General features: G+C 64.2%; 5 protein-coding genes across 5 annotated transcripts; 1 reads left to right on the plus strand and 4 right to left on the minus strand.

Moving 5' to 3' along the window:
• Positions 1-1,133: 1,133 nt before the first annotated feature.
• EMIHUDRAFT_236151 (hypothetical protein) lies at positions 1,134-2,084 on the minus strand (the record flags this gene model as incomplete). The annotated part of the gene is made up of 1 exon (XM_005779341.1): positions 1,134-2,084. One exon carries the CDS (start codon positions 2,082-2,084, stop codon positions 1,134-1,136), a length of 951 nt encoding a protein of 316 aa, XP_005779398.1.
• A 1,284-nt stretch (positions 2,085-3,368) lies between these two features.
• On the minus strand, positions 3,369-4,563 carry EMIHUDRAFT_457240 (hypothetical protein; the record flags this gene model as incomplete). Its single annotated transcript, XM_005779342.1, has 4 exons — positions 3,369-3,709; positions 3,795-3,825; positions 4,074-4,214; positions 4,480-4,563. The coding sequence occupies 4 exons, from the start codon at positions 4,561-4,563 to the stop codon at positions 3,369-3,371; spliced, it is 597 nt and encodes a 198-aa protein (XP_005779399.1).
• Positions 4,564-5,295: 732 nt separating this feature from the next.
• On the minus strand, positions 5,296-6,667 carry EMIHUDRAFT_457241 (hypothetical protein; the record flags this gene model as incomplete). Its single annotated transcript, XM_005779343.1, has 4 exons — positions 6,166-6,667; positions 5,965-6,018; positions 5,744-5,825; positions 5,296-5,624 (listed from the first exon to the last, which is right to left on the minus strand). Coding segments are annotated over exons 1-4 (906 nt in total), but the record flags the coding sequence as incomplete, so codon positions are not given.
• Positions 6,668-7,355: 688 nt separating this feature from the next.
• EMIHUDRAFT_315071 (mitochondrial carrier family) lies at positions 7,356-9,453 on the plus strand (the record flags this gene model as incomplete). The annotated part of the gene is made up of 5 exons (XM_005779344.1): positions 7,356-7,805; positions 7,903-8,049; positions 8,869-8,923; positions 9,044-9,108; positions 9,229-9,453. 5 exons carry the CDS (start codon positions 7,356-7,358, stop codon positions 9,451-9,453), a joined length of 942 nt encoding a protein of 313 aa, XP_005779401.1.
• Positions 9,454-9,858: 405 nt separating this feature from the next.
• On the minus strand, positions 9,859-15,392 carry EMIHUDRAFT_457242 (dimethylglycine dehydrogenase; the record flags this gene model as incomplete). Its single annotated transcript, XM_005779345.1, has 21 exons — positions 14,784-15,392; positions 14,557-14,657; positions 14,355-14,484; positions 14,197-14,245; positions 13,935-14,050; positions 13,778-13,857; positions 13,173-13,279; positions 12,855-12,897; positions 12,750-12,789; positions 12,517-12,648; positions 12,174-12,204; positions 11,793-12,037; positions 11,687-11,719; positions 11,566-11,616; positions 11,378-11,437; positions 11,106-11,219; positions 10,792-10,977; positions 10,679-10,720; positions 10,529-10,606; positions 10,190-10,224; positions 9,859-10,117 (listed from the first exon to the last, which is right to left on the minus strand). Exons 1-21 carry the CDS (start codon positions 15,360-15,362, stop codon positions 9,859-9,861), a joined length of 2,511 nt encoding a protein of 836 aa, XP_005779402.1. The 5' UTR covers positions 15,363-15,392.
• Positions 15,393-17,127: the final 1,735 nt, after the last annotated feature.

Here is a 17,127-nt window from a genome sequence, read left to right on the forward strand (position 1 = left end):
CACAGCCACCGCACGGTGCAGCTCTCGCCCTCTGGCTGCGCCGGCAGCTCGTAGCCGCGCTCTAGCGCCCACAAGCGGATGCCCTCCACCACAAGCGAGGCGTGAAAGAGAAGCGAGACGGCCGCGACGCGAGCGATGTCGGCGGGGTCGCAGCGAGAGACGACGCGCACGAGGAGGTCCGTGGGGAGGTCGAGGAGGCGGGCGGGCGGCGGCGTGTCTGGCGAGGGAGCGGCGGTGGCGGCGGTGGCGAGGCGGCGCGAGCGGCGCGAGCGGCGCGGCGGGGTGAACATCGCGAAGAAAAGAATTTTACAAGCGAATTCTCGAAGCGCCATACGGCGGGCACCAATACGGACCTTCAAGCAGCATGGTGCGCGCCCCGCCCGCGCGCGCTGGACACCCGGGATACCCGACGCCCCCCGTGCACGCCACGCGGGGGGTAGTAGTAGAGATCGGCAGCGAGCTGAGTCGGGCGTTGACCCCAGCTCCGCGTGCCAGTAGCCCTGACACAATGCGCCAAACAGCAGCACATGTTGACCCGGGTAGGAAAAGAATTTTACGGGCAAGCTCCCTCGCACAACACTGGGCACGGGACTGCTCGCACAGGAAAAGAATTTCAACAGCCGTGTATTGTTGAATGGGTCCTACGTACAGGTTACCGTTCACCTCTCCCCCCCCTCTCCCTCCCTCTCCCTCCCTCTCTCCCCCCCTCCCCCCTCTCCCCCTCTCCCCCCTCTCCCCCCTCTCGCTCTCCCCCTCTCTCTCCCCCCCTCTCCCCTCTCTCTCTTCCCCAGCGTGGCCGGCTAGGTAGTCTGGCGAATGCCTGCCGCCGCCGCCGCCCGCGAGCGACGACGCGCGGTCGGAGAAGGCGCGCCTGTTCATACCCAGAGGTGTGAAGAGACACCATCACACCCACCCCGCCAGCAATTCGGCTACGGCGCGGCAGTGCGTGTCTCGCCGTCGCGGACGAGCAATCAGCCGCAGTCGTAGTTGCAATCCAACATGAAACAAGTACCGTACAACTACTCTAACAAAAACATGCGATCGATCGGATCGTGTGCCCGACCGCGAGTCGGCGAAAGGATGCGCCGTGCGGGTGTAGCACGAGACATCTGAATTGCGCACGACTGCAGGCGTCACTCGTCTACCAACAGCTTCTGCGAGAGAGGCAGCTCGGCGTCTCTCTCAGCCTGAGCGGAGGCTGCAGTCCTCCGCGCGAAGCAGGCGTATTGAGAGAGGTTCGCCAGGAGAATGCAGCCTGCACCAAGCAAGCCTTGCGGCCCTAGGTGCTCACCAAGCCACAGCGACGCAAAGCACACGCCATAGACAGGATCCAGTGCAAAGATCACCGCCGCGTCTGTCGCGTCGATCCGCGCCTGACCAAGCGCCTGCAGCCACTGGGCAAAGGCCGTAGTCACGACGCCCAGAAACGCGACCTCCGCAATGTGGGCTTGCAGCTGCAGCAGGTCATGCAGGGCACTGCCTGTCGTGGACGTTGCTGCATCTGCCACGGCCCACACGCTGCATAGAGCTGCTGTGCACGCCGCCGTCGTTGCGTTCAGCTCTGCAGCAACGGCGCCCTCTGATCTGGACGCTGAGCCGAGCATGATGATGAAGCATGCCGAAGTGGTCGCAGCCACCAGCGACCACAAGTCGCCGAGGTTGGGCGCACCACCATCGAAGGCGAGGAGCAAGGCGCCAAGCAACGCAACAGCGGCTGCAGCCCACGTTTGCAGCGACGGCATATGCCCGTGAACCATCAGCTCCAGCAGGGGCACCAGCTTCACGTTGAGGTAGAGCAGGAACGACGAGCGTGATGCGGAGGTGTACTGCAGGCCAACCATCTGGAAGGCGAAGCCGAGGGTGCTCCACAAGCCAAGCTTCGCGCCGTCGAGCCACGAGTTGCGCGCACGTGACAGCGGCAGCCAAGGTAGCACTGCTGTTGCCGCCAGCACAAACCGAGCGGCTGTGAGCGCCGATGGCGATGTAAACACCAGCATGTGCTTGTTGACGGCGTGCTGCGCGCCCCAAAGGACGGTTGCGGTGTTTAGAGCGAGCCACGCTTCCCAACGCTGCAGACGCCGCATCACGGCGAAAGAGCGCGCGGCTCGCGCCCTCTCGAGGTTCTCGAGGTGGATATCCTTTGGCCGCGTTGGGTAGAGCCCGGAGGCGACACAACACAAAATCTCTTACTCTTCCGGAAGATGCATCTTACTCGCCGGCCTCATGGCGGCTTACACCAAAAACGGCATTTTCGCTTCCCTGTTCATCTTACACAGCGTCTCCGCCGCGCCCAAGCCTTGGTACTACGCACTCTACGTTCCAGGGTCTGGTTGGGGCGTCTTTTCCACGTGGGACCTCTGCGCAGCGCACGGCGCCATCGGGGGCTCGAGGGCGCGCCACAAGAAGTACCGCGACATCCAAGAGGCGCTCGCCCACATCAACGTGCACTACCCAATCCGGACCTCGACCCAGATCCTACTCGACTTCTGGTACCCGTTTGAAGGGGAGGCGACGCCAGCCCATCCCGGCGTCCTTCTCCAACCGCCCGTCGTCCTGAGCCCCGGCACGATCACCACCTACGCCCAGCCACAGGCGACGGCAACGGTGCCGCTGCGTCGTCATCTGCTGCATCGTCTTCAACGGCAACCGGTAACGGCGGTCGGCGCCACTGCGTCATCGTCGGCTACACCGCCCTCCACCTCGCCCGACGACGGCGCCAGCATCGAAGAGCTCGATCCATCCTCCCCCAACCTGCGAGCCTTGCGGCAATGAGGCAGTCTTCCATGTGCGCGCGATCGAAGCGATTCCAGGGTCGTCCGGCGCGGCGCGTTCCCGGCAGCCCGACGTGGTGGCCGGCGCTTGCGCGCCAGCCCCGTCCGCCGCCGGCTCCGCGGCGCGCGGACCCGCGGTCTCCCTGTCATAGCTACGCGCACCATGGCAGGGGCGACGTGCCCGCCGTCTCCCCAAATCCTGCTCGTGCAGGTGGGGACCCTGTCCCCCATCCCTCCGTTTTGGGCTGTCTGTTACCTGTTTTCTTTCTAAAATTCTTTCTTTTAAAAAATGAAAGGTGACACGATACCCAACGTGCAACGACCAACGTAGCCGCGTGACTTGCAGCCGCATGATTTCAGCAGTGCGTGTTCGACGCGCTGCACGCCCACCTCTCGCACGTCGTCGCCCACGCCCGCGCAGTCGTTTGTGTGAGCTCGTGCGCCTTGCACCGCCCGTACACACCGAGCGGCGCCTCCTCCCATGACCACGGTGGGGCTCAGGATGTTGAACCTGTCCCGCCGGGGCTGGAGCCCAGACCTTCGGCCCAGACCTTGCACGCCGCTCGACGGATGGGTGTCGCTGTGCTCGAGCCTGCTCTAGCTCGCCTCGCTGCCAAAGAGCGCCTGCACCTCCGCCAGACTCCGCCCCTTTGTCTCGGGGAGGCACGCCGCCACAAAGGCGGCGCCGGCGGCGCAGATGGCCGAGAAGAGGAAGAAGGTGCCTGCGGGCCCGAGATGACCCGAGATGACCCGAGATTGCCCGAGATGGCCGAGAAGAGGAAGGGGGGTGCCGGCGGGTCCCAGCGCAGCGTTGAGCTGCGCAAACACGAGCGTCATCGTGAAGGAGAAGGCCCAGTTGAGCAGTGTGGCCATCGAGGCGGCGAGCGCGCGCACGTCGGCCGCGAACAGCTCGCCCATCAGCAGCCAGGGGATGGCGCCTGTTCACGGCATGGGGTGTGCGCTCCCCGCACCAAGCTGTCCCACCAGCAGCCACGGGGAGGGGCGCCTAGTGCACCGCCTCACCCGAGTCAGCCCTGTCTCGAGCGCCAGCCGCCTGCCCGCCAGCAGCCAAGGGGCGGCGCCGAGGCCGAGCGAGAAAGAGGCGATGTAGCCGACGAGGGAGGCGAGGGCGAGCCTTCCAAATGAGGGGCGGGGGGGTTCGTGGGCGTGTCTGGACGCGTCTTGGCGATGCACCCGACGAGAGAGGTGGGGCGGGAGCGGGCCAGGTCGGCCGCTGCGCTCCTCCCACACCACACCACCCACGGAACCCACACTGGATTCGATACTCTGGAGGTGTGGTACTAGCCAGGTCGGCCGCTGCGCGTTGAGATGGAACGCGCCCATGGCAGCCGCGCAGAAGCACATGCCCGCCAGGGAGACGAGAAGCAGCGCGCGGCGGCCGGCGCGATCCATCAGCAGCACCGCCACCGCCGTCATCACCACCTGCACACCCATGGAAGTGTCTCGGAAATGTCTCGGAAGTGTCATCGCCACCTGCACACCCATATCTCCCCATATCTCCCCATATCTCCCCACATCCCTCCAGGGCTCATCACCACCTGCACACCCATGATCAACAAACCGCCCGTGTTTGGGTCGTCGATGCCTCCGGCCTGCAAAGCAGCGAAATCACCCGAGATCACCCGAAGTCACCCGAGATCACCTGAGGTTGCCTGAGGTTGCCCGAGGTTGCCCGACCCAAGGCTACCCAAGGCTGGCCGATGCTCTCCTGCAGGATGGAGGCAGAGTAGAAGATGACGGCGTTGATGCCGGAGAACTGCTGCACAAACATCAGCACGCAGCCAAGCCCTGCTCACAGCGAGCGGCCTCACAGCTCTGCAGCCGCAACTTGTGAGCTCGATCACACGCAGCCCACACCAAACTGCCGCCGCACGCCACGCCCAAGCAGCAGCCGCAACGACGCGCCTCCGCCGCCGCCGCCGCCGCCGCCGCCGCCGCCGTCGCCTCCGTCCGCTTGGTCGTCGCCTCCGCCTCCGCCGCCCTCTCCCGTCTCCACTCCCCCCTCCGCCCTCCCACCCCGCACCAGCGCCTTGAGCTCTTCCGACGCCTGAGAACGGCTCGAGGTGTGAACGGCGCCTCTTCACACCCTCGCCGTGCGCCCCACCGGCGCCTCTGTGGCGCTCGATCTCGGCGCGATCTCGACTCAATCTCGGCTCGATCTCGGCTAAGTCTCGGGCGACTGCAACGCTAGACCTCCGCAGCGCTCGAGCGCAGCCGCGACAACACCCGCCTCGCCGCCTCCACCCTGCCGCGCCTGCAGGACACGCCGTGGACATGTCGCGGACTAGGCCGTGCGCCCGCCTCGCCGCCTCCACCCTGCCGCGCCGTGCGAGATACGAGGGCGACTCTTCGAGCAGCAGCAGGGCGCCTGTTCACAGCTGGAGGTGTGAAGAGGAGGAGGGGAGCTAGGCGACTGCTCGAGCAGCAGAAGGGCGCAGAGGAGGAGGGCGACGGCGAGGCCCGTGGCAGCGAGCGCCAGGTGCCGCCACGGCGCCAGCTTTCCCTCGCACACGCCGCCGGAAGAGCATGTGAGAGGGGCGGGGCAAGGCGCGGGAGTCGCCGCCGTCGCGAGGCTCGAGACGACGCGACGGAGGGAAGCGGGGGGGGCGGAGGCGGAGGCGGAGGCGGAGGCGGAGGCGGAGGCGGAGGCGGAGGCGGAGGCGGAGGCGGAGGCGGAGGCGGAGGCGGAGGCGGAGGCGGAGGCGGAGGCGGAGGCGGAGGCGGAGGCGGAGGCGGAGGCGGAGGCGGAGGCGGAGGCGGAGGCGGGGCACATCAGGTTAGTTGGCTGCTGTGACTGGAGCAGACCCCCGAGCAGATAGACCGCGAAGATGCCTAGACAGTTCGTGGACCTTTCCGAGACGTCGCCCGGCGCGTGTGTAAAGGCTGAGAGGAGGACAGGAAGTGTCCAGGAAGTGTCCAGGAGAGGGCTGAGACGTGTCTAGGAGGGGCGCCCAGAGTGACGGCCAGCTGGTTGACGGCGCCCAGCGCGCCGCGGATGGAGGTGGGAGCCGTCTCCGAGATGTACAGAGGCACCTGGTTCACGTTGGCGGCGGTGTGAGGAGCGGGTGGAGGTGGGAGCCGTCTCCGAGATGTACAGAGGCACCTGGTTCACGTTGGCGGCGGTGTGAGGAGCGGGTGGAGGTGGGAGCCGTCTCCGAGGTGTAGAGTGCACCGCCATCGAGGCGACGCCGACCGCAACGCCAGACAGCAGCCGGCCGGCGAGCACCTGTTCACAGCCGCGAGCTGTGAAGAGACGCCGGCAGCGCGTGGATCCAAACCTGGCTGGCGGCCAGATCGCCGAGTGCAGTGTCTTTCTCTCTGTGTGTCGCTCCAGCGTCTCGCCCTTCCCCTCTGTCCGTCTATCGGCGAGCACTTCGGCAAAGGTGCGTCCAAAAGCGATGGCGGACCACGCGAGGATCCACGGCAGCGCGGCGGCCGCGATGGTGAGGCGGCGGCCGATGCTGTCTGCGAGCGGACCCGCCACCAGCGCGCCGAGCATCGCCCCCACGTTGACAATCGAGCCGAAGAGCGCGGCCTGCGACGACGCTACGGCGCCATCTGCGTCGAGGTGCGACTCGAGGACGGCGCCAAACGGCCCACTGGCGCCAACCTCCATCGGGAGCTGCGCAGGAGACGTGAAACCCAGCGTGTAGCCAAAGATGAATGGCCCGATGCCTGCTATGCAGGCGGCAGCCACCGCTCGCAGGTTGCCGGCGGTGCGAGCCTCGCCCGCGGTGTCCGCCGCTAGAAGCGACGCTGCTGGGGAGGCCGTGCCTGCGCTGGAGGCGTCGCTGGCCTCGTCCTGCTCCCTCATCACACGCCAAGTCAGATTGCGCGCGCCTAGAGCGGCGTGGGACGAGTCGCCCACCGACTACAGGTCAGCCGAATTTAAGATTTGAAGGCGGGGAGTCCGTTAGCCTTAAAATCTTGAAAATGTGTGAACGGACAGCTATATATGCGCGTCATCTTCAAACACCCCCCCCCCTCGCACCTAGCCGCCCCCATTCTCGCAAGACATGTGAGCATGAGGGGGGTGGTGGTACCCCCCTACAGGTGCCCCTGGCCAGGCCTCTGACCGAGAGGGGGGTACACCTCGCGGGAGCCAAGACTGCTCGACCGACAGGGGGGTGCCTGCCCAAGACCCAGGTAAAACCCGGGTATACCCGAGAAAGTCCAGGTTTACCCGAAAAATACCTGGACGCGCGTCCACATGCCGCAGCACGCCATACTCCCACCGACAGCGAAGCCCGCGCCGCGCGCGGCACCCCCGCCGACTCTGCCTCCGACCCCAGGGCCTAGGCGGCCCGCCATGAAATCTAGCCGTGTGTGCTGGCGTCCGGGTCCCAGCGGGTTTTCACGTAACAAGTACACACGCCCGGTCCCAGCGGGTTTTCACGTCACAAGTACACACGCCCCCAAAAGTCCGAACGCTGCCCGTGCCACGTTGCCTCACCACGCGCGACGCGCGACGCGCACGCGCACGGCATGTCTCCGCCTTGTGATATTGCCCGCTCCACGCCGCCGCCCTTTGCCGCCTCGCGCGCGACGCGCACGCGCACGGCCATGTCTCCGCCTTGTGATATTGCCCGCTCCACGCAGCCGCCCTTTGCCGCCCTCGCCGCCGCTGAGCCGGCGAAGGCGCGCCCGTGGTGGGTCAACTTTGTGACTGGCGCGAGCGCGGCGCTGAGCGGGTGGATGTTTGTCCACCCGATGGATGTGCTCAAGGTGCGGCAGCAGCTGATGGGCGAGGGCGGCCAGAAGAGCGCGGGCGTCTCCGCAGTCGCCAGGCAGGTCGTGCAGGCGGAGGGCGTCGCCGGCCTCTACGCGGGCCTCTCTGCGGCGGCGGCGCGGCAGCTCTCCTACGGAAACCTCCGCCTGGGCATCTACTCGTCGCTCAAGGACGCGCTGTACGGCACGTCGCCGGCCCCGCCCCCCGCGTGGGCGACCCTCGGGCTGGGGTGCGTCGCGGGCGGCACCGCGGCCTTCCTGTCCAACCCGGTCGAGGTGACGCTGGTGCGGATGCAGGCCGACGGCCGGCTGCTTAGACACTTCCTAGACACTTCCTAGACACTTCCTAGACACCATCTAGACACTTCCGAACTGGATGCAGGCCGACGGCCGGCTGCCGCCCGCCGAGCGGCGCAACTACTCAAACGTATTCAGCGGGCTGTACCGGATCGGAGCCGAGGACGGCGCGAGGGCGTACTTTGCCGGCGCGCACAGAACCACCCGCCGCACGCTGCGTTGTAGCACCATGGTCGGAATCTACCTCCCTGATCCATATCCATCTTCCATCGATGCCTTGCTCTGCCGGCCCTCGCCGCTCCCTCCCTCTCCCTCCCTCTCCCGACTCTCTCTCGGCAGCGCGCAGCGTCCGCCGGCCCGCAGGCGTCGTCCCCACCATGGTCCGCGCGATGGTGGTCAACATGCTGCAGGTGCAGGGCTGGCCCCACCCTTAATAAATAGTTGAGCGGTTAATTAAGCGATGGTGGTCAGCATGCTGCAGGTGCAGGGCTGGCCCCACCCTTCATAAATAGTTGAGCGGTTAATTAAGCGATGGTGGTCAGCATGCTGCAGGTGCAGGGCTGGCCCCACCCTTCATAAATAGTTGAGCGGTTAATTAAGCGATGGTGGTCAGCATGCTGCAGGTGCAGGGCTGGCCCCACCCTTCATAAATAGTTGAGCGGTTAATTAAGCGATGGTGGTCAGCATGCTGCAGGTGCAGGGCTGGCCCCACCCTTCATAAATAGTTGAGCGGTTAATTAAGCGATGGTGGTCAGCATGCTGCAGGTGCAGGGCTGGCCCGACCCTTGCGCGCACCGACCTTGGATGCGCCCTGCCAGCTCCTGCCTGCCCGGACGTGGAGTTGCGAGGGCTGCCCGGCCCTTGCCCCACCACCGTTGTGTGTGTGGAGCAGCTGGCCGCACCTCCCCTCAGGTCGGCGGGTACGGTCAGCCAGTCAGTGATACACGCCTCCTAGCATGGAGGACGGGCCCACACGCGCACACACACACGCTGCACACGATTGGCTCGGGAGCCGGCACGAGGCACACTCTCACCGGCCGTCACTGCACAGCGGGTCCTGACGTCTGGTACGCACAGCACACACAGCTCACAGGACAGCTCACGAGGTGTGGCGCTGTATGCGCTATATAGGTCGGCGGGTACGACGTGGCCAAAAGCAGCTACTCGCCGTACGTCGCTGTGGAGCCTTCTAGGAACCTTCTAGGAACCTTCCAGGATCCTTCTAGGCACCTACTCGCCGTACGTCGACGGCGTGCCGTTGCACATCTGCTCGGCCCTCACTTCCGGCTTCGTGTACTCGGCCGCGACGCTGCCAATCGACACGGCATCGCAGACCCGGGCCCAAGCCGCGTCCGAACCGCGCTCAGAACCCCCCCCCCCCCCTCCCGCCGCCCCACCCCCTTGCCCGCAGGCAAAGACGCGCATGCAGAACCAGAGGCCGCTCGCCGACGGCACTGTCATGTACACGTCGCTCACGCAAACCCTGAGCAAGATTGCAAACAGCGAGGGCATCGCGTCGCTGTGGAATGGGTTTGGGCCGTACTTCGGCCGGTGCGGCGGGCACACCGTCTTCATGTTCCTCTTCATGGAACAGTACAAGAAGGTTGCCGACCGGGCGTACCCGACGGTGGTCTGAGCTTGTGGTCGGCCGAGCGCTCTCGCCGCGGTCGTGACTCAGTCCTGACCCGACGCTTCCGACAGGCTCGCGCGCGTGACGGCTCTAGTCTTTTTTGTGCAGTGTGTATTCCCGTCGTGCGTCAGCGCCCTCGTTTGTGTATTGTGTCTAGAAAGCCCCGTAGGATGTGTCTACGGCTTTAGAATGACTGTCAAAGCCCGAGCTGTGAATCTAATGACGTTGAACTTTGAAAAATGAAAAGTTTTTGAGTTGTGAACAAGACGAGGGGGAAAGATTACATATGGCGCGTCAGCGTGGCACCCACCCCCAGGGTGCCCAGAGAATCGCCTGCTGACACGTGCTGACTCCCCAAGTCCCCCGTAGGGAACGGATAACTTCAGACCCTCCCAGGAGACGCGCCCCCGCTCAGCCGCTGGCCGCGATCGGCTCGGCCTCGGCGGGCCTCGGCTTCCCCCCGACCTCGACGGGCGGGCGAGAGAGCAGCTCGACCGGCCAGATCTGGCCGAGGCTCTCCAGCGTGAGGCCTGCGTCGCCCGCGAGCGCGAGTGGCGCGCCGCTCTCGCCTCGCTTGACGTACCCCAGCGCGATGGTGCGGCCGGTGATGGCGCCGCGCGCGCTGGTCGTCGTGAAGCCGACCACGCGGCCGGTCGCGTCGCGGATGGGGCTGTCGCCGAGCACGGACCAGGCGTGCGCCTGAGGTAATTAATTAATTAATTAATTAATTATTAATTAGCACGGACCAGGCGTGCGCCTGAGGTTGATCGACGAGTTCTGATTGATCGCGCGGGGCAACCCTCGCGACTTCACGTCTAGAATGACAGGAGGCCCACTGCAAGTGCAAAGGGCCAGTGCGTGTGTGTGTGTGTGTGCGTGTGTGTGTGTGTGTGTGTGTGTGTGTGTGTATGTGTGTGTGTGTGTGTATGTGTGTGTGTGTGTGTGTGTGTGTGTGTGTGTGTGTGTGTGTGTGTGTGCGTGTGTGTGTGTGTGTGTGTGTGCATGTGTGTGTGTATGTGTGTGTGCGTGTGTGTGTGTATGTGTGTGTGCGTGTGTGTGCGCGCGCCTCGTCGGTCGCCACATCGAAGATGGCGGCGAGGCGGCCGCCCTGCTCGGACCCGAGCGGCGCCGGCGCGTCCTTGCCGAGGAAGGGAAGCACCTTGTGACCCAATAAAAAGAAACCCGCTCAAAAAGAAATCCCGCTGGCGCGTGCCGAGGGGAAGGGCAGCACCTCGTGCTTGCGCGCGTCGGGGATGAAAGCGTCGACGCCCGCCTCGCTCCAGCAAACACAAGAGTAGACAGCAAGGCTACACTGCCACTACCAGTGATGAGAAAGGCGTCGACGCGCGCCTCGCTCCAGTGCGCAAAGTCGAGGTCTGCTTTGACCTTGAAACCCTTCTCGACGCGGAGCGCGTTGACCGCCGCGGAGCCAAAGGGGCGGCATCCGAGTGCGCGCGCCTTGTCGCTGCGCAGGATCTGGTCGAAGAGGGGCGCCGCGTCCTCGGCGGACACGTGCAGCTCGTACCCCGCCTAGTCACTTCCGAGACACCTCCCAGACACTGCCTAGACACTTCCACACGTGCAGCTCGTACCCCGCCTCGCCGGTGAAGTGTCTAGGCAGTGTCTAGGAGTGTCTCGGAAGTGTCTAGGTACCCTGCCTCGCCGGTGAAGGAGATGCGGAAGACGGCCGCCTCCACGCCGCAGACGCGCAAGTTGCGCATCTGCAGGAAGGGCACCGAGGCCGCCTCCGGGCAGAGCGCGTGCATGAGCGCCTACGTGCTGCAGTTGAACAGCATCGGGGCGGGGGAGGGCAGCATCGTGCAGGATCCCACCGCGGAAGAGCGAAACGAATGTGGCCGAATACGGACGAACACGGTCGAATTACAGCGGAATCCGTGTCCCCTCCTTACTGGTTGGCAAACAAGAATACTTGTTGAACATCAGGCGTGAGCGCCTGCGCCGACGGGCCCGCGACGTGCAGGATCTCGACCTATTAATTAGGAACTGGTGATTAGTAATTAGTAGGGGCCCGCGACGTGCAGGATCTCGACCTCGTCGGGGCAGTCGGCAATAATTAGTCATCAGTAACTAGCGATTACTAATTACTCAGATCTCGACCTCGTCGGTGCAGTCGACGAGCTCGACAGCGCCAGCCTCGACGAGCCCCGCCTATTAGTTGCTAATCACCTGTTAATTAGTAATTAGTTGCTCGACGGCGCCCGCCTCGACGAGCCCCTGCCTCCTCGAGCAGCGCGCGTTGCTGCTCGAGCCACGCCAGGTCGTGCTGCGCCTAGTAATTATTATGAACTACCTCTCAATAATTAACAACCACCAGCTCGAGCCACCGCCAGGTCGTGCTGCGCGTAGTCGCGCGACGCGCACAGGTAAAAGTCGTGGCTGCCGTTGCCGTCGGTGCCGGTCCGCGTGACGGTGAACTCGGCGAGGATGTTGCCGGCGGAGGTTGGGGCGTAGGTGAGGCGGGTGCGGCCCGCACGCTTGGGCAGGCTGTTTGTCGTCACGCGCTCAAGTAGGCGCGACGCGGCGTCGGAGGCGCCCGAGCGCACGCGCAACTTGGAGAAGGAGGCGAAGCCTGTTCAATGGCCATCGCGAACTGCGGAGTACAGTTCGCGAATCAGGCAGGAGAAGGAGGCGAGGCCTGTGAATTATTAATTACGAGTTGCGAATTCGTCACTGCGAGTCCAGCAGCTTGGAGAAGGAGGCGAGGCCTAGCCCGACCGCGCGGAGCAGGTGCTGCGCCTGCGTGGGGGAGGGAAGTGTCTAGGAAGTGTCTAGAAAGTGTCTAGGAAGTGTCTAGGAAGTGTCTAGGAAGTGTCTAGGAGGTGTCTAGGAGGTGTCTCGGAGGTGTCTAGGAGGTGTCTAGGAAGTGTCTAGGAAGTGTCTGCGCGCCTCCTCCTCGGCGAGCGGCGCCCACGCGTGCGACGCGAAGGTCTTGAGGTCGAGCGGGGCGGCGCCTAGGAAGTGTCTCGGAAGTGTCTAGGAAGTGTCTGGAAGGTCTTGTGGTCGAGCGGTTTCGGCGCCCGCTCCGCCAGGCAGAAAAACCAGCGGCACCTCCACGCCCGCGTTCGAGAAGCTGAAGACAGCGCCGTGCGCCGCGAGGGTGGCTTGCAGCGCGCGGTGGGCATCCGACTTTGCGACAACGTCGCGGCCGGCGGGGCGACTCTCGTGCGGGTACGAGATCGCCTAATTAATGGCAATCAAGAGGGGGTGGTGCTTCATTCACAGTTGAGGCGGTCGTGCGGGGACGAGAAGATCGCGTTGTTGTGCGAGTACGTCTCCAGCACCTTCGCGGCCGTGTACTCGGGCGTCGCCCAGCCCCCGTACCTAATTAATAAGTTATTAGTCATTACCTATTAACTAGGTGCTCGGGCGTCGCCCAGCCGCCATACCGGAGCGGGTCGAACTCAGTCGCCATGTCGTACGGCTGCTCGCCTAGACGACACTTCCTAGACACTTCCTAGACACTTCCTAGACACCTCCCTAGACATGTCGTACGGCTGCTCGCCTGATGCATCGATCAACCACTTCATCAATTCTATCTCGGCTGTAGCTCGGCTGTATCTCGCCCTCGATGATGATGTGGCCGAGGTACTCGGCGAGGAAGTGTCTAGGGAGTGTCTAGGGAGTGTCTAGGGAGTGTCTAGGGAGTGTCTAGGGAGTGTCTAGGGAGTGTCTAGGGAGTGTCTAGGGAGTGTCTAGGAAGTGTCCTTCGGTGATGATGTGGCCGAGGTACTCGGCGAGGGCGAGCGACTGCGCGACGCCGTACGTCAGCGAGTTGAAGTCGTAGTAGCCGGGCAGCCGCGTCCGCCCACACCTAGGGTTAGGGTTAGAGTTAGGGTTAGGGTTAGGGTTAGGGTTCGGGTTAGAGGGTTAGGGTTAGGGTTAGAGGGTTAGGGTGAGGGTGAGGGTTAGGGTGAGGGTGAGGGTGAGGGTGAGGGTGAGGGTGAGGGTGAGGGTGAGGGTGAGGGTGAGGGTGAGGGTGAGGGTGAGGGTGAGGGTTAGGGTGAGGGTGAGGGTGAGGGTGAGGGTGAGGGTGAGGGTGAGGGTGAGGGTGAGGGTGAGGGTGAGGGTGAGGGTGAGGGTGAGGGGTGAGGGTGAGGGTGAGGGTGAGGGTGAGGGTGAGGGTGAGGGTGAGGGTGAGGGTGAGGGTGAGGGTGAGGGTGAGGGTGAGGGTGAGGGTGAGGGTGAGGGTGAGGGTGAGGGTGAGGGTGAGGGTGAGGGTGAGGGTGAGGGTGAGGGTGAGGGTGAGGGTGAGGGTGAGGGTGAGGGTGAGGGTGAGGGTGAGGGTGAGGGTGAGGGTGAAAGCTCGCACCGCGCGAGCGAGTCGCCCGTCCAGATGGTTGGCCCGTTGACGATGGACTTGAAGCCGACCTCGCCGAGTGCGGGCACGACCTGAGGAAGGGGCGATGCCTCAGTGACTCAGTCAAGACTTGAAGCGGTCTGATGGCCATCCCGGCTCTCGTCTTCACCGACATGGCCGAGAGCAAGCAGCCCTCGAGCCGGTCGAGGGATGGCGGGAAGAGGTCGAAGGCGAAGTGCGAGGGCGGCCCCTCGGCCCACTCGGTCCGCACCTTAGTCTGCTCGCCTTGGAGCGGAGACTCATCCATTAGTATTACCTCGCAGTCAGTGATCGGTCCGCACCTTTGCCTGCTCGCCTATGCCCAACGTGCCTCGCGCGCGTGTGTCGCTTGGCGCGGCGCGCAGAGCGGCCGGCCCCTCCTCCCCGCTCGCCCGGAGAGAGGAGGCCTTCATATGGGCCGACGAGCAGCCCGTCGCGCTCCTGCCAGATGTAGGAGGAGCGAGCCACGTCAAGGTGTGAACACGGCAGTGTCTAGGAAGTGTCTAGGCAGTGTCTAGGAAGCGTCTAGGAAGTGTCTAGGAGGTGTCTCCTGCCGGATGTAGGAGGAGCCAGCGAGGTCTCGTAGCACGGGCACGCGCTCGCCGTCGCCCACCTTCCCCTTGAGCGCAGGGATGGTCTCGGTGATGGCGTACTGGTGCTCGATCACAAACGCGGGGTGCCTAGACACTTCCTAGACACTTCCCAGACACTTCCCAGAGTACCGGTGCTCGACCACAGACGCGGGGGGGTGCGTCTGCTCGAGGCCCAGCTGGCGCGAGAAGCGGCGCGACCAGAGCCCGGCGGCATTCACGACCGCGTCCGCCTCGAACACCGCGCCGGCGCCCGTACGCACCTGACGCGCCGCCGGGCGCGGGTCGGAGGAGGGCGGGCGCGAGGTGAGGCGCGGCGCGGGCGCGAGAGGCGGCGCGGGGTGCGGAGAGAGAAGAGGAGAAGGAGGGCGGAGGGCGCGGCGGCGCGCCTCAAACGTGCCGTCGCTCCGCCGCTCGATCGTCTCCACCTCTGCGTTGTGGACGAACTCCGCACCGTCAGCCTTTGCCAGGCCGGCGACGCAGGTGGTGAGGAGCGTCGGGTCGACATCGCCGTCCCGCGGCGTGAAGACGCCAGCATCGACGCCGGAGGTGTCGACGAGCGGGTGCAGAGCGGCAACCTCCTCGGGCGTGATTAGCGTCGTCGGCAGGCCGGGGTCGTCGTACAGCGCCGCCATCGCCACGTGCTGCTTGGCCTCTGTGAGCCGGTCCGGGTTGCCCTTTTCAATCAGGCGGATGGAGCCGGTGATGTGGAGGCCAATGTCGTGCGCCTCGTGCAGCGCGGTCATCTCGCGGAGCGCGCGGACGTGCACCTTTTTTATCTTTGGGGAGCCGCCGAAGCGGGTCACGAGGCCGGCCGCGTGCCACGTCGCCCCGGCGCAGAGCTGGCCCGCCTTTTCGAGGAGCGTCACGCCGACGCCCTTGCGGGCGAGCTCGCGGGCGATGCTCACGCCAGCAACGCCGCCGCCGATGACGATGGCCCGGGAAGGGGCGACCGAGCGGGGAAGCATTTGCAGAGGCCGGCCGACGACCAAGTTGGCAGCGACCGGGGGGATCAGAGAAAAAGAAATAAGGCCGCGGCGCGGCCGCGGCAGCAAAAACATCAGCCGTCTACTTCTCCTTCTCTTCTCGTCTTGTCGCAGGCGCACACGCGCGCGACGTGCGCTCGTATCGCCGCGTTCGCTCCGCGAAGGACGACTCGAACCGGGAGCCAGTCGGCGCAGCGGCGGCACGCGGCGGCAAAACGCACGACGCTCACCTCATGGAGATGCTGCGGCTTTGGCACCTCCTGATATAATGCTGATTTTTTGCTGAGCGGGGCGGAGGCACGCGGGCGGCGGAGGCGGCGGCGGACGACGTCTACTTCCCCTGTGGTAGCTTAGCGATCAGGGAGGATCTACCTGTTCGGCCTCGAGGAAGCTGCTGGGGGAGAGGGGGGGAGAGAGGAGAGGAGGAGAGGGGAGAGGATGAGAAGAGGAGAGGAGAGGAGAGGAGAGAGGAGGAGAGAGGAGAGAGGAGGAGGGGGAGAGGAGAGAAGAGGTGGGGGGTGAGAGGGAGGAAGGGAGGGAGGGAGAGAGGGAGGAGAGAGAGAGAGGAGAGCCTTTGAGCCTTGGCACCAGCCAGGCAGTTGATTTGGCCCTGGCACCAGCCTTGGCAGTTGAGTTGAGGACGATTCCACCCGCGAGTTTAACTACCTTTACTACAAAAGTGTGAGATTTACGTCAGTAACTACTAAAAAGTGAGTTTAACTACTAAAAGTACGCAGTAATTAAAAGGTAAGTAGGTAGGAAGGTGAAGAACGCGTCGATGGCCCACGCATCTCGGATCTCAGAGCACAGCGAGTTGTACGTGTGCTCGTCCTCCGTCACAGTACACAGACAGCACACAGTTGAAGCCGGGAATCTGCTTGAAGTCGGAGACGCGCAGGTCAATGACGAGGGCTTCTGGCTCCTGAACATCTTCATCCGGTAGGCCATGGTTGGCTGGTAGTAGCTACGCGGGGCGGGCGCTCCAAAAAGAAGATTTTTCTTGAAGAAACACCGGGATACGCGCGGCGCCCCTCCTTTGGGGTGTATGATACACCTGTATGTTTTCTGTCTTGCTTTTGCGCGGCGGGGCTCCAAAAGAAAAAATCCGTGGGCCACAGGGGTCAATTATTCGGTTTTGGCCGAGTCATAACAGCTGTTATGAGGTTGTTTATGCTGGCTGTCATAAAAACCAGTAAGAGGTGTTATGAGTGCTATGAGGTGTTATGAGGTGTTGTGGTAGGGTGGGCATGACAGCCATAACAGCGATGGAGGTGTTATGAGGTGTTATGAGGTGTTAAGGGGTGTTATTTCTTATGAGTAGCCAGCCATAACAGCCATCACCTGTTATGACCGCTCCCATAACCTTGTCTGGGGCCAAGGAGTGGGGAGAGCGCGGCCCCATGCGCTATAAGGTAAAGCTGGAGCTAAAACAGAATCAGCTTTCAGGTGTCCCCGGTTTATAAAAATCAACTCCCCCGCGGCAACCGGCATCTGGCCGGGGGCCGTGCTCGCACAGTCACACGTGCACAACGTGCAACACACCAATCCGAATGGCCATCGATGTCCGGTCTGCATCATCTATTCCCCGGACTGTCTCCCGTGTGTCTTTCGCCCAACCAGACCCTGACCCCACTTCCCCCTCCCCCGCCCTTGCTCGCTCCGACGCTCTTGTCCTCAGCGGCCGAAGCGCGCCCCCCCCCCCCCCAGAAAATCCGCACTACCGTTTCGGCTAAGCTGCTGCCCAGCC

The sequence above is a fragment of the Emiliania huxleyi genome (genome assembly GCF_000372725.1).
Source record: "Emiliania huxleyi CCMP1516 unplaced genomic scaffold EMIHUscaffold_231, whole genome shotgun sequence".
In the NCBI taxonomy this organism is placed as follows: Eukaryota; Haptophyta; order Isochrysidales; family Noelaerhabdaceae; genus Emiliania; species Emiliania huxleyi.